Genomic DNA, 27,324 nt, shown 5'->3' with positions numbered 1-27,324 from the left:
TTAGCCTTTCCCTTTTATTTGCCACGGAGAGCAGGATGAAGGCAGCTCTGCAGGCTGGAAGTAGCAATTGTCCCTGGAGCTGAAGGCTTTGTTGTGCTGTGCAGCTAGGGGAAGCACAGTTCTGCGCTGTGGGGCAGCCTTGCCCCTGCATCCAGCACAGCTGCTCTCTCCCAGCTGCTCTCTAGACCCTCCTGCACAGGCTGGATGCAGGGGCAGCTGCCCAGGATCATGTATTTTGGGCCTTAAAATCTACCTAGGAACTTCAAAAAGGCTGGAAATTAAATAGTGGAGCAGAGAGTGAAATAAAGGGTAGTCAAACACTGAGCTCATCAGTGTAGGACCTGAGGAAGCCAGGCACTAAAATCATCACAAAAGTACAGCCTGTTACAGTCAAAGGTTATATTTTCTAGAAGATTAATTTTTTTTCTCTTTATATAGTCCCCTGAAATTATTATCCATAGGTTAATCCTGTACCACAACTGACACAGGTCTGACTGTATTTGGGCGGGTACAGGAATAGCTTTTCATCATGAAGCAGGAGAGAGAGAGGAAATGGTCAGAATATATTTAATATGTATAGAAAGCAGAAAAGAAATTTCAACATTATAGTTTTAAAAAATGCTCCTTTAGTATTATTTTTTATTGTTTAAAAAAGCCATTTCCCAGCAAGAAAGCCCCTCTCTGCACATGTGTGCCCTGGCAGAGAAAGGGCAGCTGCCCACAATCAAAACTCACCTTGCAATATCTTGACCGTTTCCTCCAAATGCCTTTTCCTGAACTAGAAATGTGTGTTGGTAGTGAATCCAGTAATGCTATCACTCCGGATCGCTGCTGTCCCTTTGGCTTTTTACCAAAAAACCATCCTCAGTGTAGGGCCCTTCATCCCCGCTGCTCCTGGGACTGGTGTCGCTGTAAATCGTAAATATTTGGATGTGCTCCTGGTCCCGGGCCGAGAGTGGCAGCGCGTTAAAGCTCCAAAACAAAAGGTCCCGGTGAGAGGGGGAAGAAATATTTCAACGTGGCATCACCGGAGCAAGGGAGCAGCACGGGGCCCGGCCGCAGTTCCCCCGCACGGAGCGGCGGCGCAGCCGGGCTGGGATGGGCCCGCCCGCTCCTGCCGGGGGCCAGCGCCGCCCTGGCCCGGCTGCAGCGAGGGAGGGAAGGCGCTGCCTTGGCTCGGGGCTGAGGGCCCGGAGCCGGCAGGGCAGGGGGCGGGCAGCCCCCCGTGCTCTCTCCCCGCCCCGCAGCCCCCTCTCTGCTCAGCGCCGGGCCTCGCTGTGTCGCACCTTGGACCCGGCCAGGGACAAAACCCTGAGTGCCCGGGCTCAGCTGGCCCTGTCCCACCTCCGAGGCGCACCTCCTGCCTGTGCCCCCAAAAACGCCGGCACGGGCGGTGTTGTTTCTGTTTTACAGCACCTTCTTGGGCTGTTGGGTTTTATGTTACGGTGCGCGTTGTGGTTTGGGACATCTTAGAGCTCAGGTGTGCCGATGGCCGCTCACAGAAGGATGCGGATTTGCTTCCGACCTTGCCGCACAAAAATAACCCCCCGTTTCTTCCTAAATTAACGCGCGGAGCAGCTGTTCGCCTTCACCGAAATTAGTGACGCTCTGTGAGCAGCCGGCACAGGAATAGGTATCCCCTCCTCCCTCCCGCCGGGCCGAGGGGGTCCCGGCCCCAGCGCCGGCGCTGCCGGGGCAGCGGGGAGCGCTCGCGGTGAGCCCGCTCCGCTCCAGCCGCGCGTCGGGCGGGCGGCCCGAGCCCCGCGGGGATCCCCGGCAGCCCCTCGGCGGGGAGCTGCGGCGGGGCCCGGCGTCGGAGGGGGGGAATCCCTCTTCCCTCCTCCCCGCCCGGCTGCGTACGCCCCGTCCCTCGGCGTGGGCGCTCCATCAGCTCCGCCGGCATCTCCCCTCCTCCTCCTCCTCCCCGCACACCCACACACTTTCCCCGTCCCTCCTCCCCGCCACTCCGCAGCAGAGTGCTTTTGCAGCCTGTGCGGCTCCTGAGGAAGGAGGTGTGCGGCTTTTTCCCCCCTCCTTTTTATTTTTAATTTTTTTTTTCTTTTCTCCGGAGCGGACCTTTCGGAGGAGCAGCTGCAGCAGCCGCGGCCACGCCGGGACCGAGCAGGGAGAATGGCCGGGGGGCGTCTCCCGGGGCTGCTTTTCATCCTCCGTGAGTACCTGGGTGGCGAGTCGCGACACGGAGCCCTGTCGCGACCAGGCAGCCGCTGGCGCTGACGGACTCGGCGCTGTCACGGCACCGGTCTCGCATCACCGCCACCGGCTGTCACATCGCCTCCAGCTGCTCAGTCGCGACAGGAACGCCCCGTCGCGATAGAGTAGCTTGCTCCAGCGGGCTCGGGGGTGGCGGGGCTTTTAGGGTGAGCGGTAGAGGCGCCGGGCCCGGGGCTGCCGGCGCTCAGCCCCGCTGTGCCCGCAGACGCCGCGGCTCGCTTGGCCGCCGAGCAAGAAGTTGAAAACCTCTCCGGGCTCTCCCCTAACCCCGAGAAGGACATCTTCGTGGTGCGGGAAAACCGGACGACGTGTCTCATGGCCGAATTCGCCGCCAAGTTCATCGTCCCCTACGACGTGTGGGCCAGCAATTATGTGGATGTGAGTGGGGTCGCGGGCGGCCCAGGGGTCCGGGGCTCCGGCAGGACCGGGGATGGCAGGGGGCACACACACATGCACACATCTGCCGCTACTTTCGGAAAGTCCTTTATTCCCTCCGAAGATTTTCCGCTGGGGCAGGGGGGGACTCGGGGGTCGCCCCGCTGAGCCCCGCTCCCTTTTGCAGCTGATCACGGAGCAAGCCGATATCCCGCTGTCGCGGGGCGCCGAGATGAAGGGCAAGTGCGGCACGAACGAGTCGGAGCTGGAGCTCTCGTGGCTGGACCAAGCGTACACCCTCAAACTCTCCTTCCTGAAGGTACGGGCACGCCGGGAGCCGGGCCGGGGGCGCGGCGGCTCCGCGGGGTCCTCACCGGCCCTGTCTCGGCAGGAGGGGCACAACACGTCCCGGGGCCCCGAGGCGTCCTGGAAGCTCAGCCGGATCCAGTTCACCTACGACACCTCCGAGCGCACCTACTTCAAGGATGCCGTCAGCCGTAAGCGCCCGGGCTCGGGGATTAAGGGAGATCCCGGCGGGCGGGCGGGCGCGGGGAGCGCTCAGCGGGCTGCTCCTAAATGTAGCTTACGGCAAACAGGAAACCCCAAATCCTCCCGACAAAGCCGGGACCAGCTGCCGGCTTTAAACCGCATGTTTTAATGTTTTTTTCCTCCGCTGTTTTTTTTTTCCCCTTGTTTTTAATCACCGCGGTTGGCGGGGGAGGGAGAGCCCAGCTCTGCCCGTTTGCAGCGCTGTCCTGTGGTACTCAGGGCCCGAGGGGTGGGACAGGGAGACACCTGGGCTGGAAAAACTTGTCTCCTTTCCTGTGGGGAGATTGTTTTTGAGGTTAATCCCGCTGATGGTTGAATAGGTGGGAAAGCAGCAGTTCCCCGGGATACCTGAGATTGACATTAGTGTCGTACCCCCACACACCTCCGCACCCAGCAGCCTCCTCTTTTCTCACTGGGTTTCCATTCTTTTGGCTTTCATTTGGTTTTTATTTCATTTCGGCTCAGAAATGTGTTGTCTTGAATTGAAAAATGAAATATTGTTACTTGCAAATAGTTCTCCCTCAGGATTTTCCAGCTCCAGTGAAAAGGGCGTTTAGAGTTGTTGCCATAAGACATGCTGGTTTTGGGGCTGTTTTCCCACTGTTTGAGTCCCCAAAGCACGGAGCCGGCCGTGCCGCATCAGCCCCTGCCCGTGTGAAGCACTGATTGCCTTTTTGTGCTGCCCGAGGGGAACAAAGGGCTGCAGAAAGCAGGAGGTGGAAGATACCCCTCGTTCCACCTGGCTCAGCTGCAGCGGCCTTCGCTTGCCAAACAAGCTCGGTGTGATGGGAAAATATTTTCTCTAATTTATACTTGTGTGAAACGGCCCCGTTGTGTTTTCAGGAAGGCTTTGTGGCCTGTCCTGCTTTGCGGGGTGGTCCCCAATGGCACTGCTCCAGCCTACCTGGATTCAGAGCCCAGGTGCAGCCTCAGAAATGGGCGTTCCCCAGCTGTGGGGAGCACAGCCACGGTGCCGGGCTGCACCCCGAGTGTGTGCGAGCGGGAACCATTTCACGTTAGGGACTCCAGGCGCTGTGACAGGAGCGGAGCCGGCGGCAGCGGGGCCAGCTCTGCGCTTTGTGGAGCTGCTCCGTGTGCTGGAGCTGTGTTCCCGCTTGCGGGAGCCCATCCCGGTGCGGGGGCTGCCCTGGCTGTGTGGGGTGTCCCACCAAAGCGGGGTCCCACCCCGGGAGGACCCTCCGGAGCAGCAGGGCGCTGCTGCCGCATTGCGCCCCGGCCGTGTCACGCACGTTCGGTTCGTTGCCTCTGTTCGTGCGGCCCCTCGGCGCCGGGCCTGACCCGTGTGTGTCCCCTGGGCAGCCGGGAAGCACACGGCCAGCTCGCACCGGCTCTCGGCCCTGGTGACCCCTGCCGGGCGGTCCTACGAGTGCCAGGCGCAACAGACCATCTCCCTCGTCTCCAGCGACCACCAGAAGTCCGTGCAGCTCCTGCTGTCGGAAGTGCGGCTCCAGCCCTTCGACATCCCCGCGGATTTTGTCTTCAGTGAAGGTAAGGAGCAGGCAGAGGCACGTCCCGCATCCCCGAGGTGCTGGTGCTGTCACAGCCTTTGGGGATGTTGCAATCTACTGAAGGAATTTGGGTCCCACCTCTTCCAGGACCACCTTCCCCTCACTGCAGCCTGTTACCAGTGCTCTCTGCAGTCCCTCCAACCCATTCCTTGCCTCTGTGATCCCCCAAAAGGCTTTACAAATTCAGCCCAGCAGCCAAAACATGGGCTATCGTTGTGTGTATGTTGGCTTTTGTAAGTATTTATAGAATCAGATTGCCAGCTAGCCCCAATGCAGCATTGCTGGGGAGCCCTGCAAGGCTGAGGCGTCTCCTCTGCAGCACAAAAATGCTTCAGCACAGCCCCAGGGGCTCCTTAGGGCTGCTGCACGCTGGGGAAGCTTGGGGCTGCAGTGGCAGGGGAGGCTGGGGGTGCACGTTCCTGGCTCCAGCTTGGTTAATGCCCTTGGTGAGGGGGAAGGAAGCGAAATAGGGACCTCAGTGAGGCTCCTCGAGCACCAAACACATGGGATGCCATTCTGCTTCTGGGATTCCTTAACATCCATGGTGGAGAAAGGAAAACCTGAGTTAAAACATGCTCTTTGTATCAAAGGGTTGCACTGGAGCCTGCAGCAATGCTGCCATGGGACAGGATTCCTGCAGTCTCAGGCTCCTTTATCCCAAGGAATCCACGGTGCTCCTCCTCCCTGGCTCCCCCTTGGCTTTCCCATCAGGCTGAATGAGGCAGTGTAGCCGTACCTGGATTAGAGCAGACCAGTCCCATCTCATAGGGCTGCCTTAGCACTAAAATGAGTTAAGCCCGTTATTGTAACCAGGTGCAAACAAAATGTGTAATGGCCAACTCACTTAATAATGAGTTAGCAAATGGTGGTATTCAAGCCTAGCATTAAAACCGTGGAGCTTTATTATTTTGCATGTGGGAAATGCTTTGGAACACAATGAAAGCCCAGCACTGACTGCAGAGCTGAGTGGTTGCACTCACGACTCACGTCCTCTCACCGATGTTGTAAATTCGTGCTGCTGCATGTGCTGGCAGAGCTCTGCCTGGCTGAATTACTCACAGCAAGGCCAGTGTAATACTGAGTTGGTTTTATCCGTGGGCAGGGTGTTTTTGTATCAAAGTAGTACCACATTTTTCTTAGATTTACATGGAGAAAAAAGTAGAACTTAATAGTTTGCTGTAATTTTTTTTGTTGGCGTAGCTTTACCCTCTTTTTCCTCCTGTGGATCCAGGATTCCTGCGCTCAGGGTTGGGCTGGGCAGACCTTGGGGGCTGAGAACAGCGTGTTTAAAATATGCAAGGCTGTATCTCGGTGATACCAAACCCATGAAGTCCTAGAGCTCCCAGTTAAAACAACCAAACTTGGGGCTCACTGCCAAAGGAATCTTCCTGCTGTTTTCATGATATGCTCATTCCTGTCAGGCAGCAATTTTGTTTCTATTTTGTTTTCTCCTTTGTTGCTGTAGTTTGGTGGGCTTTTCTTTTCTCCAGCACACAAAGACATGATGTTGCTTTAGCAATCTTTAAACACATGGAGGGAATTCCTCCTCTGGAGGACAGCATGGCTTCTCTCTTTGTCAAGCTCAATGGGGTTTTCTGTAGTTGCTGCTCTCATTATTTAATTACACTCCTTTTTGTTGAATTCCACTGGAAGTTGAGCAGCAGAGAGCACCTGGAGGGGTGGTCAGAGGGGCTGGGAGGTGATTTATCAATGGAGCTCCATCCTGGGCACTGCTGCTCTCCCAGCGCCGCGTTCCCTCCAGCCCGGCGCGTCCTCGGCACACACATGGCAGAGCAGCATCCTTTGTGGGGTCTGAGAACCACTGCCAATCTCAAATTACAGTAATTAGCCTTCTCCTTCTTGCTTCATTAATTTCCCATTAGGTAAAATTCCTATTAATTATGAACAAGCTACAGAACATTTTAAAATATTTTGGAGGAGAGAAAGAGACCTGCTAGAGCGGAAGAATCACCAAGACACAGGAGGGTCGGGTCTCTTTTTCCACAAAGAAATGGGGGAAAGGTTTCTTCATTAGTCCTGACACTGTCCTGGCAGGGATAGGTTAATAGGCTTGTAGGGAATGATTGCATTGTCTTTGGTTTTTTGGAATGCTTAAATTCATGTGCTAGAGTATTTTTTTTTTTTGAGACACTGCTTCCAACCTTCACAAATCCACATTTATTTATTTATTTAAATTTTTATTTTTCAATAGAGAAGCAGCAGAAATTTTTTTCATTCAGAGTTCGTTAATTCTTTTTTTAATAGGGAAAATGTGTGTACATTTTTCAGCTTAGAAGATTAGTAAAATGAGAGCTGGATCAAGAGGGTGGGAAAATATTTAAACTGATGGAAGAACCCCAGAGAAAGTGTCAGCTCTTTTGATTTTATATCTAAAAATTCGAATATAAAGCAATATGATGAAAAATAGCAATACAAAGGGATACAACAGCTGATAATCAGGGACTGGGATCCTGGGGTGGGTCAGAGGGAGCTGCGACCTCCCACTTGAGGGCCACATTTTTCTCAAGGGTCCTTTGCTCCAAGGTATGCAGCCGCTTTTTGAGAAGCACCTGATCCTTCTTTCTTTAATTTTTTTAAGTGTTTACTTACAAACTCCCATCTCAAAATCCCAAAACCCAGGATGTCATGCCGGACACAGCTGGGCTGTTTTCCCCCCCTTGGGATGATCCCTGTGCCGATGCTCGGGCTGGCGCTGGTGCCTGCGGGAGGGCGCTGTGCCTTCTGCCGGGTTGTTTGCCGCGTGTGCTCCGCAGGAGGATTCTGGAAGGGGAAAATGGGCTCTTAGGTGGTTGCACAGCCCCTACTGGAATTGGGCGAGCGCTCACCATAGAAACCGTGGCAGTACGTGAGCCTGGGAGGAGGCACAGCACAAAGGAGCAGTGAGGAATGCACCTCGACACCTCCTTTGTATCCCTCTGCAGTGGGTGTTGCCCGGGGCAGGGACCGGGGGTGGCACCACCCTGCCAGAGGGGTGACCCTGCTGTGTTTGGGGTGCAGCAGAGCTCCCAGCATCGCCCCAACTTCCTCCTTATTGCCAGGGACCTGCTGGCTTCGCTGGACTGAGGGTAACCCCAGCAACTGGGAAATGCTGAGATCCTGTGACCTGGAGTGAAATACTGGGGAAAATTTGACAGAAGGGGCTGTTTTCCTGCAGGGTCATTAATTCTGAAATTGTAGCTGTTCCCAGTGCAGTGGTTCTCTGTTTGTCAAGCATCAACCTACGCATACTTGAGGGGGTTGAACACCCAAATTTTCCTGCCATGGACTTTATGCAAACCCTTCTCTCTTCCTGTTCCCCTTTGCCTTTTCCTGTGCTGATGGAGCAGGAATGGTACCTGCTGCCTGCCTGCCTCCCCGCTGTGTTGTGGACCTCAGTGCCTTTGCTTTGAATTCTTGGGGTGAAACATGCTGTAGAAATGTTAAAGTACCCTTTTATAAATGTGAAAGTATTTTTATTTGTCATAAAATTTGGATTAACATGGTATTAATGTTAAAATAGAGAATTAACCCTCCTAGCAGTCAGCACCCAGAGAGCTGACTTCTGCTGCAGATGTGTTTGTGCTTAGCACTTCCCAGTGCCTCCGTACTGGGTCCCCCCATTCCCATTGCCCCTGCAGTCTCCAAAGAGCCCAGGCTTTGGTGGTCTGCTCCAAAAGGAGAAAATGGATGTTTCTGGTGTTGTAGGGCAGAGGCAGCTGTTCTGCCCAGGGAGGTGCAGTGGGTCCAGCTGGGTTTGGGGATGTGCTGCTGGAGACTGACAGCTTTGCCTGCTGCTTTTTTTTCTCCTTCCTGTTGGCTTTCTTGATTATTTTATTTTATTTTAATCCTCTTAAAAATAGTGTCAGGATAAAGAACTCTCTTCCTTGGTTGCTTGCAGGAGCTGACACCTTTTTGAGTTGTGACACAGACCCTTAAACACAGCCTGGCTTTCTGTGGACCATGGATATCTGGCCACGTCCTCTGGCGTGTTTTGTGCTCTGTAGCTGGTTTGCTTTGGCAACATTTGATGGAATTCAAATGTTACAAGTGGGGGCTTCAGAGCTGGGTCCGTTTTCTGCACTGGTGCTTTTAGCTTTGCCTTCTCCACTGGCTGCAGCCCCCCACATGCAGCCTGTTCTCCTGGAGCATTCCTGTTTGGGGAAAGGTGCAAGGAAAACCTGGTGTGTGTTTGAGCACGGGGAATCCTCTCAGCTGGGTTTCCAGCAGCATCCTCTCCATCTTCTCTTGGGTTTCAGCTAAGCCACTTCCCCAGCAGAAATCAGTGTCCAGCCAGAGTGGTCTCGTGCTGCTTGGCAGCTCAGCACAGCCTGTCTGCAGCCATGGGGGGGTGCACAGGAGCTTGGGTCCCTCCCGTGGGAACGGTGCTGCTCTGTACCTGTGGGGAGTGGGCTCAGAGCAGCCCTGGCCCCACAGCACTGCCCCCTGAGTGGCTTTTCCTGCTGTCAGCTCAGCCTGGCCTTGTGTCCCTGTGAGCTGCTCAGGCCTTGGCATCCTAAACTGGGAACAATTCCATGGAGCACTAGAAACCCAATTTTGGGAGCTAAGTAACCATCAGGATTTCTGCCCCCATTCTCCTCACTACAAACAAACAAAACCCCTGCATTGCAGCAATTGCTGAGTCGCCTGTGCCACAGTCCTGGTGATTAATCACTCCTCTGGTGAAACAGTGAGCAACTGGAACTGAAAAGGACATTCTTGTGTGTTAGACAACATTCCACTTTTGCTTTTTTTTGTTTTACCTCATTTACAGCTTGAAATGTTTCCTGATGCCATTGCTGGCAGGAGGCTGCACTCCAGGACGCGGTGGAGCTCCTGGAGGTGCCAGCACCGCTGGAGATGGGTCCCTGCTGTCACCTCCTGCCTGGGCCTGGGGCTCTCTGGGTTTCTCCTGCTCTTTGCCACATGCTGTTAGATTTGTGGAGCAACTGCTCTTCGTGGTTATTGCAGATCTCTGCAGTCAGCTGCCTGGGGAACCCATCTGGACAGTCATTAGCAAGGGGGAATTTGTGGTGCCCTTTGTATTTGTTCATCTAACACACAGCTTTTCTATTTTCCCTTTCTTTTCCCCCTTAAAGTTGTCATTGTTTCCAGCACATTTCTAATACAATGAAGACAGAGAATTGTCCTTCCTGTATCACGTACCCTTTTTTTCCCCCAGAACTGGCATTTTTCTCCTTTTTAGCCTGGCAGCCCCATCTCAGCAGCATGGACCCTGCCTGTCCACCAGCACAATTGTTGAGAAGCAACAATCCTGTGGGGAAAGATGTGCATCCTGATCCTGTCACCCTGGCCTGCAGTAGGCTCTGGAAGTGTAAGGGAGAGCTGAGCCAGGATTACCAGTGTTCCATGTTCCTGACCTTGGTGGCCTTTCCAAGCTCAACAGAAAAGTATTTTCCCATTGTATCACTATTTTCTAGTGGTTTATTAGGCTGTGGCAGAGACTCGTCAGCCAGAGACAAGAGCACTGGCAGGGCTCACGTTGTTTCTGCTGCTCCTTTGCTGTATTTGGTGGACAGTGTGGGGTGCTGGGGTGCTGTTTGACACAGACACACACGTGTGTGCTCTGCCAGGGCTGGAGCCGTGTCCCTGGGGAGCTCACAGAGAGGGGCAGTGGTGCTGTTGGACCTCTGCCAGCCTGCAGATAGAGGGGGAATCTCTGGGTGATGTGCAGGGTGAGTCTGGTGCAGAATTAAAGCCTTCCTGATGCTGAGGCCTCTCCAGACTCTCTGCCTGAATAAACAAAACAGCTCTTGGGGCACTCAGGAACCTCAGGCTTTGGCTGCCCCGTTCCCAACAAGGCCATCAATGTGTGGCAGAGAAGGCTGAGCTTATGGGCATGGAAGTGTTTCTCCAGCGTGTGGGCTGGTTTGATAGATGTAGCCTCTCCCTGCCTTGTGAGTGATTCCACTTTGCTCCAAGGCAATTGATTTTCTCCCCAGGGCTCTGCAGGCAGCTGCAGCCACTCTGTTCTGCATGGAGCCGTGACCGGGGAGCCACAGCTCACGGCATCTCAGCCACGTCCCTCTTCCCCTCTTCCCTTCTTCTTTCCCCTGCAGAGTCTCAGCCATGTCCCTTTTCCCCTCTTCCCCTCTTCCTTCCCCTGCAGAGTCTCAGCCATGTCCTTTTTCCCCTGTTCCTTCCCCTGCAGAGTCTCAGCCATGTCCTTTTTCCCCTGTTCCTTCCCCTGCAGAGTCTCAGCCATGTCCTTTTTCCCCTGTTCCTTCCCCTGCAGAGTCTCAGCCATGTCCCTTTTCCCCTGTTCCTTCCCCTGCAGAGTCTCAGCCATGTCCCTTTTCCCCTGTTCCTTCCCCTGCAGAGTCTCAGCCATGTCCTTTTTCCCCTGTTCCTTCCCCTGTAGTCTCAGCCATGTCCCTTTTCCCCTTTCCTCCCTGCAGTTCCCTGTTCCTTCCCCTGCAGTCTCAGCCATGTCCCTTTTCCCCTCTTTCCCCTGTTCCTTCCCCTGCAGTCTCAGCCATGTCCCTTTTCCCCTGTTCCTTCCCCTGCAGTCTCAGCCATGTCCCTTTTCCCTCTTTCTTCCCTGCAGAGCACAAGTGCCCGGTGGACCAGCAGGAGCAGCTGGAGGAAACGCTGCCCCTGATCCTGGGGCTGATCCTGGGGCTGGTGATCGTGGTGACCCTGGGCATCTACCACATCCACCACAAGCTGACAGCCAGCCAGGTGCAGATCCCTCGGGACAGGTCTCAGTACAAACACATGGGGTAGGAGCAGCACCGAGCAGCCTGGGCACTGATCAGGTAGAAAAAGCAAAAGCACTTTTTTCTGTGGGTGAGGAAAGGTTCTGGGGGTAAGGGATGGTATTCACAGCACCTAATCCTGGGTATTTCATGGAGACACCCAGGCTAAGGCTTGGCTTTAACACAGCCTCTGTAAGGAGAGTCAGTGTCTGAGGTGTCTGTAGGTGGTTTGAATACCTCCTTTAAGCAGCTGGGCTGATCATCTGGAAACAGAAATGCTTCACATGTCAGAGTTTCACACTGGGAGCACAATTAGCTTTCTTGTTTTGTTCCTTTTTTCCCATCCCAAGAGATTCTTACCTCCCCTGTGTCACCTTTGGAGCATTCAGCCCTCCACGTTCCTGTCCATGCAGGAAGCAGGGCTGGGAGACAGAGCCATTGCACAGGGCTCATTCAGGCCCTCCGATGATGGGACTCAAACCACATCCCCAAGTTTGCACTCATGTTAAGGAAAGCATGGAGGCAAATGCAGGTGTGCTTTGGGAAAAAAAAATAAAATTCAAGGTCAGTAACTCCAGTGGAGCAGATCACAGCTGTGGAGCTGACCCCACACCTGAGACTGGGTGAAGAAAGTTTGTTTTTGCTTCTTGAGCCACATCTGAAGTAAACTTAGAAAAAAAAAGAAAATAAGTATTGATACACAAATTATAAAGTGCCGTGCTACTGCAAGTCAACTGAGAAATGCTTCTGGCTGGGCATCCTGCACGTATTGTGATTGTGGTTGAGATGTTACATTGCTACCTGCAACTGATAACTTTCACAACAAAACAAAAAAAAAAAGAGAAAAAGAAAACTGTAATGTTAAAGTTACTATGCAGATTATTCAGGTATAATCTAATGTAACGGAAAAAATATAAGGGAACCCTTGAAATCTATCCTTAAATGTAGATGATTTTTAAAATTAATTAAAACATGTACATACATAATGCTTGATTTGCCTTCTTAATTTGAAACGATGTAATGCTTTGTGCTCACTCCATGGTACCAATGGAATCAGAACACAAATGCATCATCTGAGTGGATGGCATATACAGGATTTATTTCCAGCAGTGGTTGTGCTGCAGATGGCTTGATGAAGACACCATGGTGGGTCAGTGTTCTCTAATTTGTTGGTTGTCCCTAATTTTCTTCTATATTTTGGTTGTTTTTCCAGTGTGTTGTGTGGGCAATGATGTGTTTTAGTGTATAGTCCAATTCCCACTGAGCCCTCTGACTCCACTTGGCTCCAGTGTTACCTCAGCAGGAGTTAGGCCAGGCCTTGTGTCTATTTAGGGTGTGGAAAACACTACCTTGTTCTTAAACTGATTCAGTTCAGAGGCTTGATTGTTTTCTTTCAGCTTAAAACTCAATCAAAAACAGTCATTTCAATGTTGGAAAAAGGTAAGAGAAGAAACTTACCTGTTCTTTAACGCTGTAGTCTCCTCCAAAATGTATGGGTTTTTTGATGAAGGTGGATGCAGTATAAGCCTTCCTTTAGTCCTGCCTTATTCCTGGTCTCGTTTCTGTGTTATGCTCAGCTGTTTTCTCATTTGGATGCAAAAAGCAAAATTATGGCACTAACAATGATTGTGGCTTTGCCCTTTTCCTGTAGAACTGCACTGAAAGGGTCCTGGGTGAGCTTTAGACTGACTGAGTGCCACTGCCTACAATAAGCTGGTAATTAAAAAGGAAAGAAAAGGTTCTTTTAGAGGCAGTTAGAAAAAGGCAGGGGTAGCAGGAGGGTGAATAAAAGGATTAAAGGTTCATCCTTAATAGAGAGGAGCTTTGTCCTGCCTCACCCTTGTCTGCCCTGGGGCCAGGCAGGCTCTCCCAGCCAGCTCCCATCAGCCTGGCACATCTGCCACTGTGACCTCCCAAAGAATAATCAAACACAAAAAGGAAGCCAGCAGCTGAGCTGCAGATGCCAGAGCAGCCCCTCCACTGCCATTTGTGTCCTGGAGAGGCCGTTCTGGCACGGGGCTGTGGGAGGGATGGGACAATGCCCCCACCTGCAGCCCTCCCAGTCTCTCAGAGGACAGTCCCACCTGGCTGCCTTCCTCCTGGGAAGGGGGAGTTCATGGAGCTGCTGAGGGCAGCAGGAGCGGGGCCTTGGCTGAGTGTGGCTGCAGGAGTGGCAGTGGCTGGGGACACCATGCCCAGGCTGCTCTGGGGGAGCCTGTGCCCCGTGCAGGTGGTGGCAGGCCCTTGCTGTGCCTCCTCCTGTGAGCACGACCTGCCGGCTGGAACAGGGAGGTGCTCCCGAACATCTGTGTGGATGTAAGATGGAAAAAGGCTGGTTGTGGTGGCCTCTGTGACCTGTCCTTAATGCATCCTGCACCGACCCTGTCAGGGCACTCACAGGGACTGACCCCAGAGCCCTGAGGTGGTGGCAATGGCCACTGGATGGGGACAACCCCCCAAAAGCTGATGCTGCTCCTGTGCCTGCCTGAAGGGCTTCTGCTGCTTTTCCTGGCACATGAGGGCTTCCCTTAGGAAGCACCTGGCTTCACCTTCAGGGGGTGAGTGTGTCTGTAAGCTATTGGGAACACAGGAATACAAGAATTCATTTCTTGATTTTTCTGAACTGACAGAAAATATTATTTTGGTTGAACAGAAATGTTTTTGCTTTTTGGGGAAGAAAGGAAAAAGAAACAATAATTTAATGTCGGTGACAGTTTGTGTCCCAGATTGATGCATCTTGGTTGAAAAAAAAAGTTATTTAAGCTTTTGGATGAAAACCTTTTAAAATCTTTTCACTCTCCCCATCCTTTTGTTCACATTTACTAAAATTGATATGAATTCTCCATTGCTTTAAGCTTTTCAAGCCTATTTATGAAAAATTATTTATGAGAGAGATTATGTCCAACTTCTCTCCTGCCTGTCAAACTGCAGCAGCATCTTCAGGATGGCAGCACTTTGTTGTGATTTAATTTAGTATTTAGCTTTCATTTATTTATGGCTTTTTATGGGTGAGCTGCAAATTGAAAGCTTTGCTTTCTAGATGTTTATGAACACAGCAGTAGAAGGTGCATAAATACACCTTATCACCCTACTGAGCTCTGCAAGGACCTGTAATAATTAGGCACTTACTAAAGCAGCTGCTAATGACTTACAGAGTGCTTGTGATTAGAACTTTAATTATCAATTATTGATGTATTGCTGAGGAGGGGGCTGACACAGCCAGGAAATGTCCTGGCCTCTGCTACCACGGTGAGGAGTATTTGGGAGTAGTTTCAGAAGTGTGAGCTCAGAAATAGCCACCATTCCCTAGTGACAGGTGGGAATCATTTCACTGCAATATCAGCCTCAGCTTCTGAGTCAATGGATGCTCTTCACATCCTTATTTGTTTGCTTTTAGGTGATGGCATTACACTTTTTTCAATGTATTTTGAAGTATTTACTGATGTCAGGAACCAAAAGTAATAGAAATGCTCACCTGTAAGACTTGAAGGTAGCAAATAACATTGTAGATTCACCAGTTGACTGGTGCTGCTGGGGAAACTGGGGACAACTGCTGTCTGCAGGTGTGAGAGACCAACAGCTGGGAGCTAAAAACTGGGGATGTGTAATTAGGGATTATTTAGGGGATAGAGAAAGGGAGGTGGGAATGCACTGACACTTAGAAATCACTTGGGGCAGCTCTATAAATCACTATTTATATATATGGATGTGTATCATACATGTGTATCTTGTGTGTTTATATATATAACAACACTTTTTTCTTTGTTATACAGAATATATAGGAATAATATAGATATATATAAGAATAATATATATCTATATTATAAGAACACTTTTTTCCTTTGTTACATATAACATCTATATAATTTTTATATATATATATATATATATATATATATATATATATATAAAATAAGAACACTTTTTTTTCTTTGTTATCTGCTTGGTCCAGTACTTTGAGACTGAGTCAAATCTATAAAGCAGGAAAAAGGCATGGGGAAAAAAAAAAACCCACACTGAAACTTAAAGTGTTTATTAATTAATTTATTGAACTTGCATGTGCATTTGTTTCACCAGTAGCTGGTGTTCACAAAAAAACCCCTTTGAAATTGACAAAACTCTCAGTAAACTCAATGAACACTGCTTAAAGTATCTAATGATAAGAAAATTGCAGAAAATTCTTCACTTGTACAGCCTAAAATGTGCTGAGTATTGAAGAAAAAACTCCCACCAACCCCCTTTTTTATTCAAAGATGGTTAAAAAAGCTAATTTTGTAGCTAGTATTAAGTTGTGCCGTTGCCTGGACTGGTGCAGCCTGGTTTCCTGAGTTGTCAAGACTACAAAAGAGAGCCCTGGGAGGCTGGGGGTGCTCCCGCTGGGGGGGCTCTGGGAGCCAAACATTTTCTTCAGTGTCTTCTTCAAATGTGCAAACAGGGCTGGGGGGAGAGAGCACGGGGGGTAAGACACTGATGTAAGAACAGCTCTTCCATGTTCCAGGTCATCCTTATCTCCTTTTTTCCTTTTTTTAATTGCTTCTCTCCCTCCAAATATTCTTTAAGGGCAGAACTAAAGGAGCTTCTTTACTATTGGCAACTCTTCTCCCAGAGGAAGACCTTTAAGCAACAGCTCCTGCCAGGTTTAGATGTTTGGTTATAATTTACTACAATAAATAACAATTAATTTATTAACTATGAAATTTCATAAAAAGAAACAAACTGTGTTTTCACAAAGTTGGCTTTGTGGTTCTTAAAGATACCATAAAATGAGGTCAGTAAGAAAAAAAAACAAACTTGAAAAACATGGCTTTTGTATTATACAGAATTAAAAACAACTAATTGTTAATAAATAAAATTAGTTTCTCATTGATATAATTATGAAGCACTTCTAAAAATTTTAAAGGCAAATCTATTTAGGCCTACAGTTAACATGCAAAGTCATCCAACAAATAACACAAAATTGTACTGCAGTAGTCAACTGTTGCATCAACATTCAGAAAGGTCTAGACAGCAGCACAACTCCTCCTCTCTGGCAAACGCTGGCAGCTCATCCCAACCCAACCCATCCCCTCCAGGGCTCTGCCTGAGCTCTGGGGCTCCCTCTGGGCTGGCAGGAGGAGCTGCTGCTCTCCCTGTCCCCTGCCAGAGTGCGACAGCAGTCATGGAGGCTGCTGTGGTGGCAGAGCTGGCCTTGTGGTGGCATGGCAAGTGAAGGGTCCGCCCAGGCTGGGAGGTGGCATGGCAAGAGAGGGCTCAGCCCAGCCTGGGCAGGGGCACTGGCCCCCAGCCAGGGGAGAGGGAGAGCCTGACCAGGGCTGGGCTGGGGCTGCCTCTGTCACCAGTGCCCCAAGCCAGGCGCTCCCACCACTGCCAGCCATCCCTGGCTTTTCCAGCTGCTGTGAGGGCAGGATGAGCCCCCTCCTCCCCCCATGGGAACTCTGCAAAACTTTACAACTTCCTAAAGGTGGCTGTGGTTGCTTTTTTTTTTTTTTTTCCTTTTTTTCCCTGTTTTCAAAAGGGTTAAAAAAGTAGGAAACTTCATCTTCTCAAATTCTCTAAGTTACACTTATTACTTAACTAACACAACAGGTACATGACAAAGAACTGCAAGTTATCAAAACGTACTGTACAGAAAATTACAAACTTCTTGCAAAATACATTGCGCTGCTCTGGCTGAGATAAAAAGTGCTTTGTTTGTCAGAAAAGTGTTCTTCTGAGCCAGAAGTGCCTCAGGCCATGGTGAAGCTCAGCTGTTTGGCTCCTGCTGCCTCGCCCAGGCTGGCATTGGGTGTGCCCTGCCTGGCAGCCATGGTGCCCGGCCTGCTCCTGTCCCTGGCACAGCGGGAGCAGGGAGCACTGCCTGCCCCCGGGCATCTCTGTACACACACGGCAGCGTTTCCTCAGGGCAGCTTTCCTCCTCAGGGCTCTGCTGCTCCTCCTCCTCCCTGCCTGCGGGTCCCGCACGCCACGAGCCAGGCTCTGCACTGCCCCTTCCCAAAGAGCCCTCAGCGGTGCCTGTGCTGCCTCATGAGGGGCACGATGCAGGACGGGGGCCCGGCCAGCTTCAGGAAGGGGTGTCTGAGCAGCTCCTGCGCCGTGGCCCTCTGCGAGGGCTCCCGCACCAGCATGGAGTCCAGGAAGCCCCGCAGCACCGAGGAGACCTGAAACACCACACGGGCATCAGGGGTGGCAAACACAGCCCCTCCAGCTGGGCTGCTCTGGCCACGCTGTTTTCTTGGGAAGGGAAGGGACACTCTGATCTCCCCCACTGCAGCAGCTGTGCTGAGCAGAAGGGCCGTGGGTCAGTGCTGGTGTTTGGAGTGTTTGGGTGTCCCTGGGATACAGAACAGCATTAAGGTAGGCTGAGGGCTCAGGTCTGAAGGAAACACCCCCTAACTGGGAGGTGCCCAAAGGCTTGGGCACCTCACATGGATGTACCAACCCACCTGCAGCAGGGCAGTGAGCTGGGCTGCTCTGGTCCTTGGGCAGGGTGGGAAGCACAGGGAGCTTGGGGCTGTGCCCAGCTCGCTTTGCCATCTCTGACTGCAAAAGCAGTGCTAGGGTCAGGCACAAACAAGGCTGTGACTGATGGCTTCAGCCTCTCTTCTGCCCCACCAGGAGCCCTGCGTGGCACCCACGGCTCCAGGGGCCCCTTGGAGGTGGGAGTGAGGGTTTGGGCGGGCAGGGTGTGCCTGCAGGGTCCCTGCCAGGGCCAGTGGCAGGCCCTGGTGGCAGGGAAGGCTGACCTTGTGCGTGTCCTTGACGCGGGGCGGGAGGTTGTCCCGGATGCGGCGCATGGCCTGCAGCGGCGGCTCGTTGAAGTACGGCGGCTCCCCGTCGATCATCTCCATCACCATGATGCCCAGGGACCAGATGTCCACCTGCAACAGCACAGGGCTCAGGGGCACTGCTGGCACAGCGCTGGCTCCTTGCTGCCTGCCCAGCCAGCACCAGCACCATCCATTGTTCTTTTTTACCAGCCAACCGTGGCTTTCCTTCTGCAGGGAGTGCTTGACAGACCAGACCAGCAGGGGCTCACAAACCAGGCTCTGCAGCTGCCTCAGGTGCTGCCCACTGGAAGCTCCACCCTTGGAGAGGCTGTGTCCTGCTGCCCTGCATTCCAGCTGCACTGACTTGCATCCACTGAACGCCCCCCAGGCTGGCCCTGCAGCTGCTGGAGAGCAGGGTACACTTCAGCTGCTGTGGAATCACTTTGTTCCCCTGGAGCTTAAAGACTATGGCACGTCCATTCCAGAGCCCAAGGCAAACGCAAGCACTCACTACAGCCAGGCTTGTTTACAGCCAGCACAGGTAGCACATTATGTAACACCTCTGGAAAGTGATTCAGCTCCAGCTCAAAAAAAATCACTTTTCTTTCCTTTTCTTAGTCCTGGCCTGCTGCAGAGCTGCTCCAGAATCCCAGCCCTCTGGTGACTGTAATTCCTGTCATTTGCCAACCCAAACACTGCCAGGGCCAGTTCATTCTGCTTTTGCTCTTTTGCCAACACTATCCTTTAGCTTAAATCCTTTTTTTCCCCTTTCCCTTCTGGTGAGGAAACTTAATGCAGCCCTAAGTTCAGCCACTTTATAATCCCCCTAAGCTATTAATGGGCTAATAATAGTTGATGCTATTATCTCTGGAATGTCTTCTCCAACAGCACAGATCCTGGGTGGAGAGCAGTGCCTGCAGGGTGCTCTTACTGTGCCGTGCCAGAGCAGTGTGAGGATGGAGCAGCTCCTGCTCAGCTCATCTCCCTTCCCTGAGTACATCTGGATTTGTAGATGTGTTCAGTGCAGGTACGTCTAGTGAAGCCATGTGTGACCATCCCGTGTCCTGGCTCTGCAGCAGCTGTGTCCCCAGGCAGAGGAGCAGAGGCAGCTGTGTCCCCACAGAGGAGGGTGTGTCACTGTCACCGGGTCCCCTCTGCCACTCACAGCTGCCCGTGCAGGGGCTGTGGCACTGCAGAGCTCCCTCCTTGCTGGGCTCCTCTGAAGGCTTCCAGTAAATCGTGTGCCTTGCCTCTCCCAGAACATCAGGCAGTGCCTGAAACAGCTCCCACAGAGGGGCTTTTCCCAGCCCCGTGTCCCAGCTGATGGCAGCAATGACTGCACGGAAGGAGCCCGTGGATGGAGAGCAGTCCTGCCACAGAGGGTGGCAGTGCAGCCCCCAGCTGGCCCCGGCTGCTTCCCTTGGCTCTCCTCTGGAGCGGGCAATGGCAGCATGAGAGCAGAGGGGCCCTGGCACACACTGGTGCCACCGGGCTGGGCAGGGGGTGTGTGAGGTGGCTGCTGCTTTGGCAAGGCAGCTCCAGCCTGCAGGCTGGGTGTTAAACAGCAGCACAGGGCCTTTTACAGTGTGCAAATCAGGGCACTTCCCTTCACTGCAGCACCCCAGGCTGAAATATGGGAAAGCATTGCACTGCTGGGAGTGCTAAATGGAGTTGTTATTTATTACTTCTTCCTGGGGAAACACTTCCAAACCAGGCACGATGCTGCACTCTGGGGCAAACAGAGTTACTGCTATTTAGCACAGCTGTGCAAATGTTCCTGACCTGCACAGCTCTGACACAGCTCCACGGGGCTGGGATATCCCTCCTGCAGTGCCCTGTGCTCACCTGGGATATCCCTCCTGGGACAGCCCCTCTGCAGTGCCCTGTGCTCACCTCGGTGCCACCTGGAGCTGGGAATGCCCTCTGGAGTGCCCTGTGCAGTGCCCGCCTCAGTGCCACCTGGGGCTGATCCCTCTGGAGTGCCACCTCAGGAGCTGGGAGCCCTGAGTGCCCTCTCCTGTGCTCACCCGTGCCACCTGGAGCTGGGATGCCTCTGAGTGCCCTGCCTCTCACCTCGGTGCCACCTGGAGTGGGCTCTGGAGTGCCCTGTGCTCGCACCTGGAGCTGGGATGCCTCTCACCTCAGTGCCACCTGGAGCTGGGAATGCCCTCTGGAGTGCCCTGTGCTCACCTCAGTGCCACCTGGAGCTGGGACAGCCCCTCTGGAGTGCCCTGTGCTCACCTCAGTGCCACCTGGAGCTGGGAATGCCCTCGGAATGCTACCTCAGTGCCACTGGAGTGGGCCTGTGTGTCCTCAGTGCCCAGGGAGTGGGACAGCCTCTGGAGTGCCCTCCTCGTGCTCCGGGCTCAGTGCCACAGGGAGCTGGGAATGCCCTCTGGAGTGCCCTGTGCTCACCTCAGTGCCACAGAGAGCTGGGAATGCCCCCGGGCTGCCCTGGCCCTCGTCACCTGGGGTGCTCACCTCAGCCCTCTGCTGTGCACCTCAGTGCCCGTGTGCCCCTCAGTGCAGGGGTGGGCCTGGTCCCGTGCAGCTGGGACAGCCCCTCTGGAGTGCCCTGTGCTCACCTCAGTGCCGTAGGGCAGGCGGGATATCACCTCTGGTGCCATCCAATAGGGTGTCCCAACCAGGGACTTCCTCCTGGGGACCTCCTTTGACACTTGGGCACAGAACCCGAAGTCAGACAATTTTATCTGTGAAAAGAAGAAGAAAAAGCCCCTCCTGAGTTACAGGACAAAGCCCTCCAAGGCACAGCTCCAGCTGCAGGGACAGGGGTGGGAGCCCAGCCGGGGTAACACACAGCTCATTAAAGTGAAGGGGAGAAGTAGGAGGGTGGCTCATTCCTGATGTCATCTGTCACAGCCCATTGCCTCTCCACCAGCAAAGGATGGGGAGGTGATAGATGGCTTATAACACTTAAAAATAAAGGAAAACAAAATATTCCAAACAGAACTCCCATGCTTGCAGTTATGTACATGTGATACCCAGTAATACACATATTCCAAGTGACACCCACCCCTCCTGTGGTTCCTACCAGTTTGTACAATCTCTGGGTTTGCCAGAAAATGTGGAAACAAGTGACATTCACCCCACTCCTTTTTGTCACCCACAGAAAATAAAACCCCTTCCAAGGGTCTGCCAGGCCCAGGACCTCCCACTGTGGGTGTCACTGAAGGAGATGCCATCCTTGGGCAGCAGCAGAGCAAAGCTGGAGGAGGCAGGGAAGGGAACAGGACTCCGTGCCAAAGAGTGAACCTGTTCCCTTTGCTGGCAGCTCAGGAATCAGTGCTGTCCTTGAGCAGCTGTGGCAGTGACCTGAAATAGAAATTACGGGATACACGAGCACTCCCGAGAGCAGCTCCTGCTGCATCATGTGCCTGGCTCACACTTTTATGACTGTTTTTTTTTAACAACAAAAATTATGGAAAATTATCACCTCCCCCTCTCTGTCGCTGTACAATGCCAAGGTGAAAGTTCCACAACAAGCTGGTCTGAGGGTTGGTGGCATCACCCCCTTCCAGAAACAGCTTGATCCTTAAGGCTAAAATCTTTTTTTTACCCCTCCAAGTACTTACTTGGAGGCCTGGAAGCTCTCCAAGGGATGCTCCTGGACATTTTCCTAACCTCCATCACTGCCCAGTCCCATGGTGACCCATGCCCCAGGTCCCCAGGCTGTGCATCCCATCAAGTACTCGTGTCTGGGGATACAGAGGGAGCCCAAACAGCCCCAGGACAACTGGAGTGGGAAGCTGCATAAATCCCTGCATTGTGTAGACTTATTGTCAGCACTCTCTTTTGGATTCAGCACAGACATTACTTTTTTTAAAAGTTACGGATATTATTTTTAACAGAATTACGAAATGATTGTTGGTATTTCTAAAACAAAGCCAGTAACTCCAGTAGCTCCACGCTAAATGTATTTTTCAGTTTACAGGATGAAGAATGGAAGAAATAATGCATATTTTGGAAGCAGAGCCCAATCTTCTTTTGTAGGAGCACAAGAGGTTTTGCATATCTATTGCTCATTGGAGTACATAAAAGACGAGGATTTTCTAAAAAAAGATAATTGCACAACACAGCCATGAAGAAATCTGCAATGCAGATAATAAGGACTGGAGTAATGAGTATAATGAGGCACTGTATGCAGATCCTGAGCACAGATCAGATGTTATTCCAGCAACATGAACTGAAATCACAACTGAACAACTCCTACACACGTGGGATTGGCTTTCCTTGACAGGATCAAGAGGAGCAGCCTGTGGCTGCTGCAGGAAGAAAATCCCTCTCCCTTGGTGAGTGGGCATTAAATTAGGCCAGCCTTTGGCTACAGATTCAGCAGGCCTGGGGAGCCAAGAGCTTTACCTGGGGAAGGGGAAGGTCTGGATCTGCTTCCAAACCAAAGCTGCTGGGGGGCTCAGTCCAACCCTCAGGTCTTGCCTTAGACAGGTGTCTAAGGCCAGTGGAGCAACCCTGATTTTTTTGGTGTGCAAACCACGTTTTATTTAGTAAGCAAGACTTGTGCAGCATTCTGTCCCCTTCTCCCCCTGCTCATTAACAACACAAAGGCACAGCAAGCAATGTACACAGAAGTGTGGGACAACTTTTATCAAGCATCTTAAAAGTGTGAAAGCTACTCTTACCATCTGGGGAGGGTTTCAACAGTAATGCAGATTATTTCCTATTTGCATAGATTGATGCTGGCCTCCCAGCCAGCTTGGGGAAGCAGAGCACATGTACAGAAACTGCTGAGTAAGTGATAACTAAGTGTGGTAAAAAGGAAGTGTTTTTGAAAGGCATCAGGGTAGGAGTGGTGCAGTCCAAAGAGAGGTCTCCCATCACTGATCATCACCCTTACTGCCTAGTTTCCTCTGCCACCGCCTCTGAGGCTCCAATTCCTCCCCAAGGACTCTGCCTGCAGCACAGATGCCAATCACCAGAGAGGCCAGGTCTGTGTTTCTTGGATTCAGCTTCTCCCACAAGGTGTTCACACCCTCTACCAGGTGCCCTGTGCCACTGCCAGCCCCGCGGTGCCCGTTGTTCCCAGGGCACCCCTCAGCTCGGGCTCACCCTGCCGTCGCTGGTGAGCAGGATGGAGTCGCTCTTGATGTCGCGGTGGATGACGCCCTGGTGGTGCAGGTAGGACAGGGCGCGCAGCACCGACACGCACACCGTGGCAATCTGCTCCTCGTTCATCCTGCAAGGATGGGACACACACAGCTCAGCCTGGGGAGGGGGCAGGCATGGGCTCCTGTGCCAGCCCTGGGCAGGAGATCTGCCTGCAGCACCTCTGGGGCCACTCCTGCTGCTGATTCTGGGAGCTGAGGTGTGGGGAGCAGCCCTGCAGCGAGCTCTGCATTAGTGTCAAAAGCTGAGTGTGCCACGTGCTGGGCTCTCTGGGAAAGCACAGAAATTTCCCTCTGGGAAATCACAGAAATGCCTTATTTACAGTAAGCTCGCTGCTTGCCAAGCAGGCTTCGCTACTGGGATGGAAACAGGTGTGGAATAAATAAATATGAGGAAAACCACCCTTAATTGTGTAGGCAAAACATCAGGCCCTGGGTTGTAGCTCTTTGAGAGCACTTTCATGCCTTCTATAAAAATACTCTGGGTGTTTCAGCAGAAAAACAAACAAGAGTCCTCATTTCTGTGCACAGCTGAAAAGCCCCACTGGGGGGTCATTCTCTCAGCTACAGTGCAATGCCTGGGATGGGCTGGGCGCCCTGGTGCCACTGTCCCATCCCTGATGTCCCCAGCATCTCTTTTACACAAGCAGAAGAACACCTGTGGAGATTTCTGCTTTAATTTGTGTGCCATTTGCAGTATTTTAGCAGGATCTTTGAGGGAAGGTCATGCAATGTAAAAAAAAAAACCCAGCAGATTAAGAAAAGACTGTTTTGAGTTTAAAAACAGATGACAGCTCTTAAGAAGTGGTGTCCTGGGAACATCTGTTTGCTGTCAAACTTCTGTCAGAAACATCTAAGATAGATCTTTTAATGGTTTGGGAAATACTTGCAATACTGTGATTTATTTCAGCACATAAGGTAACACTCAAAAGTAAAACACCTGTGTTCTAACTCTTGGTAGGATCTAAAGCACCATTTAACTAGGAGAGAACACAAATTTTCTAATTTATAACTCCTTGCTTTTGTTCTTGCTCCCCTAAATATTCTCCCACTGGTTTGGTGTGGAAATTCTAATTTTCTTTCATTCAAGAAGAAATTAAATAAAGAATCCCTCTTCCCTGTCTCATTTTATCCAGCTCATCAGAAGCAGATGAGCAAAGAGCAGATGTAAAGAGGGCTGTAAAATCTAATGTCTCCCCTCAGCAGAGGCAGAGCAGTTCCATACACTGCAGCTCTTGTGCTGGCTAATTTCCTACTTTAAAGGTGGGATATTAACTGAAATATGGGAATGTGCTCCACCATAAGCACAAAATATTCTGACATAAAAATACTTTTCCCCTTATGTTTTGGGCTTGGTTTGCAGATAACTTTTGTGAGGAGGAATCACCCTTAGAGCAGACATGGTTATGACAGCAAACCCAACAATACACATCACCAAACAGGGAAAAGAACTTTTTTCCCTCCATTTTAGGAAGTAATGGATAAGAGCTGTGTGGTGCTAAACCTCTTCCCAAAGTGTTAGCAGACCCCCAGCCCCACCAGGCCCTCCCAGGTGTTTCTTTCCCTTTGGTTCAGCAGATGCTGCTGCTCCCAGGAGTTCACCTGCACCTCTGGTTACTGATGGTGGCACAGTGAGCATGCTAGGAATGGGTTCAATCCCAGAACAAATAAAATGCAGGGATCCCTGTTCTCTGAGTGTCTCTGTGCAGTTTGCCCACCTGGTGTGAGTGACGATGTCGGTCAGGGCGCCGCCCTCCAGGAACTCCATCACCACCCAGAGCTCGTCCCCCACCAGGTAACTGTTGTACATGTCCACCACGTTCTCGTGGTGGTAATCCCTCATGATCACCACCTGCAGGGGCACAAAGGGACAGCTGCCAGTGCCACAGGCTCCAGCTGACACTTGTTGTGACCTTCTTTGTCACCGGTGCTGAGGGAAGGACCTGCGATGAATCACATCCTCCCTCATCCTTACGCCAGCACACAAACAAAATCAGAATATTTACATTAAAATATCAGTCCTTGTAAATGCATCAGGGGGAGAAAAGAATCTCTGGTTGTTAGACTATAAACAGTAGATAATTGTTTTATTTCAGCCTGCAGGAACAGACCTGTTTATTTAATTGGTTTTTTATTGCCACTTGCTTTCAGTACAACAGATTCTTTTTTTGACCTGATCAATCCCTTAACACATCAAATCATTTTTATCACGTAGTAAATGGCACTTTGCATAGATTTTCAACAGAATGCTGGAGTAAGGCCCCACAAAACTCACTCAAAGAGACTTTTTAAAGGCTTACTACTGCTTTTTGTGTACTCTGAGTTAGAGACATGGGAGAAATACCAACAAGAAATTCTCAAGAGATCAAACAACAAAAAACTTCACTGGCAACTTAAGAAAAATCCGAGGACTTTGGTAAAAGGTTTTGTGCAACATTGAATCCATGTAAAACACTTCTCAGTGCCCATTAACTTGGCCCAATCATCTTGGCAAACCGTAAGCTTTTAATTTGATTGTAAGTTCAATTTTAAGTTACTCGAAAATTCCGAGAAGAGGGAATTAGAAAAAGGAGAAAGAGAGAAAGATAGAAAACACATAGAAAGGGACACATAGAGCCACCAAGCCCTGGGTTCCAGCACAGCTCAGAAAGTCCAAGGAAAAGTAGAGTCTGGCTTAAATAGCCCTTGGCCTTCCTGGGCCCTTCCCCTGGTGGGGCCTGCAGCCATTTGGCCACTCTGGGGCTGGGCAGGGCTCCTGGGGCAGGTGTGGAGCAAGCACTGTCCCCAGCGTGCCAGGGATGCCAGGTAGCAGGGCACTGCCCCCACAAAAATGCACCCCAAAGGGACTGCCCAGAACTGGCACCACCACGGTGGGGGCAGCCCAGCCAGGACAGTGGCCATGACCTCAGGGGACTGAGGGGGTCAGAGTGACAAGCATGAGAGAGAGAGAGAGAACAGCCAGGCAAGGCTCCATCACAGACACAGGGACTCCATCACAGACACAGGGACTCCTCACAGACACAGGGACTCCTCACAGACAGAAGGACTCCTCACAGACACAGGGACTCCATCACAGACAGAAGGACTTCTCACAGACAGAGGGACTCCATCACAGACACAGGGACTCCTCACAGACACAGGGACTCCATCACAGACACAGGGACTCCATCACAGACACAGGGACTCCATCACAGACAGAGGGACTCCTCACAGACACAGGGACTCCATCACAGACACAGGGACTCCTCACAGACACAGGGACTCCTCACAGACACAGGGACTCCATCACAGACACAGGGACTCCATCACAGACACAGGGACTCCTCACAGACACAGGGACTCCTCACAGACAGAGGGACTCACTCCATCACAGACAGAGGGGCTCCATCCCTGCTGCAGGAGATTTTCGGATGACACGAGTGACTGGAGCGTGGCAGGGAAGCAGCTTGGTGCTGCACAGCATGCAGGACCTGCTTCAAGCTGTCACTGCTAAAGAGATGCTCAGGTAGAGCCAAGCACAGCCTCCAGCAGAGGCAAAGCCAACCCAAAGAACCAGCACAGACATTCACTGTGTAAAGAAGAACTGGCTGAAGTTTAAAAGAACTGTTTAATATTGTAATTTAAAAATGTGATGTTTTCAAAGGTTTTAAAGAATCCAATCTGTCATGTGCTGAGGGAAGACAGACTTATAGTGTATAGGAAACAAAATATAGAATTAAAAGGTTCATTCTCACAGGAGGCTTCCTTGGGAGTGTTTTTGGTATTGATCAGGATATTTACAAGTGATCTCAGAAGAGAGCAGTGAACACACCCCACCAGATGCTTTAAGGGAGTAAGTTAAAAAAATGAGAAACTCTTCAAGTTGCAGAAGGTACTCTCAAGCCCCAAACAAACTGGGTGAAAAAATGGCAAATGAAAACCAGTGCTCTGAAATTTAAAATAACATACAGAGGGAAAACAGCCCCCCATAAGCAGCTGTGGGCTCTGAGCTGGCTGCAAGCACTCAGGAGAGGAG

General features: G+C 51.5%; 2 protein-coding genes across 2 annotated transcripts in view; one reads left to right on the top strand and one right to left on the bottom strand.

Moving 5' to 3' along the window:
- Positions 1 to 1,970: 1,970 nt before the first annotated feature.
- Positions 1,971 to 11,954, top strand: LAMP5 (lysosomal associated membrane protein family member 5). Its single transcript, XM_030945736.1, has 6 exons — positions 1,971 to 2,170; positions 2,438 to 2,610; positions 2,795 to 2,926; positions 2,999 to 3,104; positions 4,477 to 4,665; positions 11,251 to 11,954. Exons 1-6 carry the CDS (start codon positions 2,131 to 2,133, stop codon positions 11,427 to 11,429), a joined length of 819 nt encoding a protein of 272 aa, XP_030801596.1. The 5' UTR covers positions 1,971 to 2,130; the 3' UTR covers positions 11,430 to 11,954.
- Positions 11,955 to 15,424: 3,470 nt separating this feature from the next.
- PAK5 (p21 (RAC1) activated kinase 5) overlaps positions 15,425 to 27,324 on the bottom strand; it is a 78,292-nt gene continuing 66,392 nt past the window's right edge. The window contains exons 5-9 of the mRNA XM_030946369.1: positions 25,028 to 25,161; positions 23,254 to 23,380; positions 20,754 to 20,879; positions 18,145 to 18,279; positions 15,425 to 17,559 (exon numbers count right to left, since the gene is read on the bottom strand). Coding sequence (XP_030802229.1) covers positions 17,404 to 17,559; positions 18,145 to 18,279; positions 20,754 to 20,879; positions 23,254 to 23,380; positions 25,028 to 25,161 — 678 coding nt within the window. The 3' untranslated portion in view covers positions 15,425 to 17,403. The remainder of the gene's footprint in view (positions 17,560 to 18,144; positions 18,280 to 20,753; positions 20,880 to 23,253; positions 23,381 to 25,027; positions 25,162 to 27,324) is intronic.

Source organism: Camarhynchus parvulus, chromosome 3, assembly GCF_901933205.1.
Source record: "Camarhynchus parvulus chromosome 3, STF_HiC, whole genome shotgun sequence".
In the NCBI taxonomy this organism is placed as follows: Eukaryota; Metazoa; Chordata; class Aves; order Passeriformes; family Thraupidae; genus Camarhynchus; species Camarhynchus parvulus.
The sequence above is the reverse complement of the archived record's forward strand: the minus strand, read 5'-3'. Positions and strand labels throughout refer to the sequence as shown.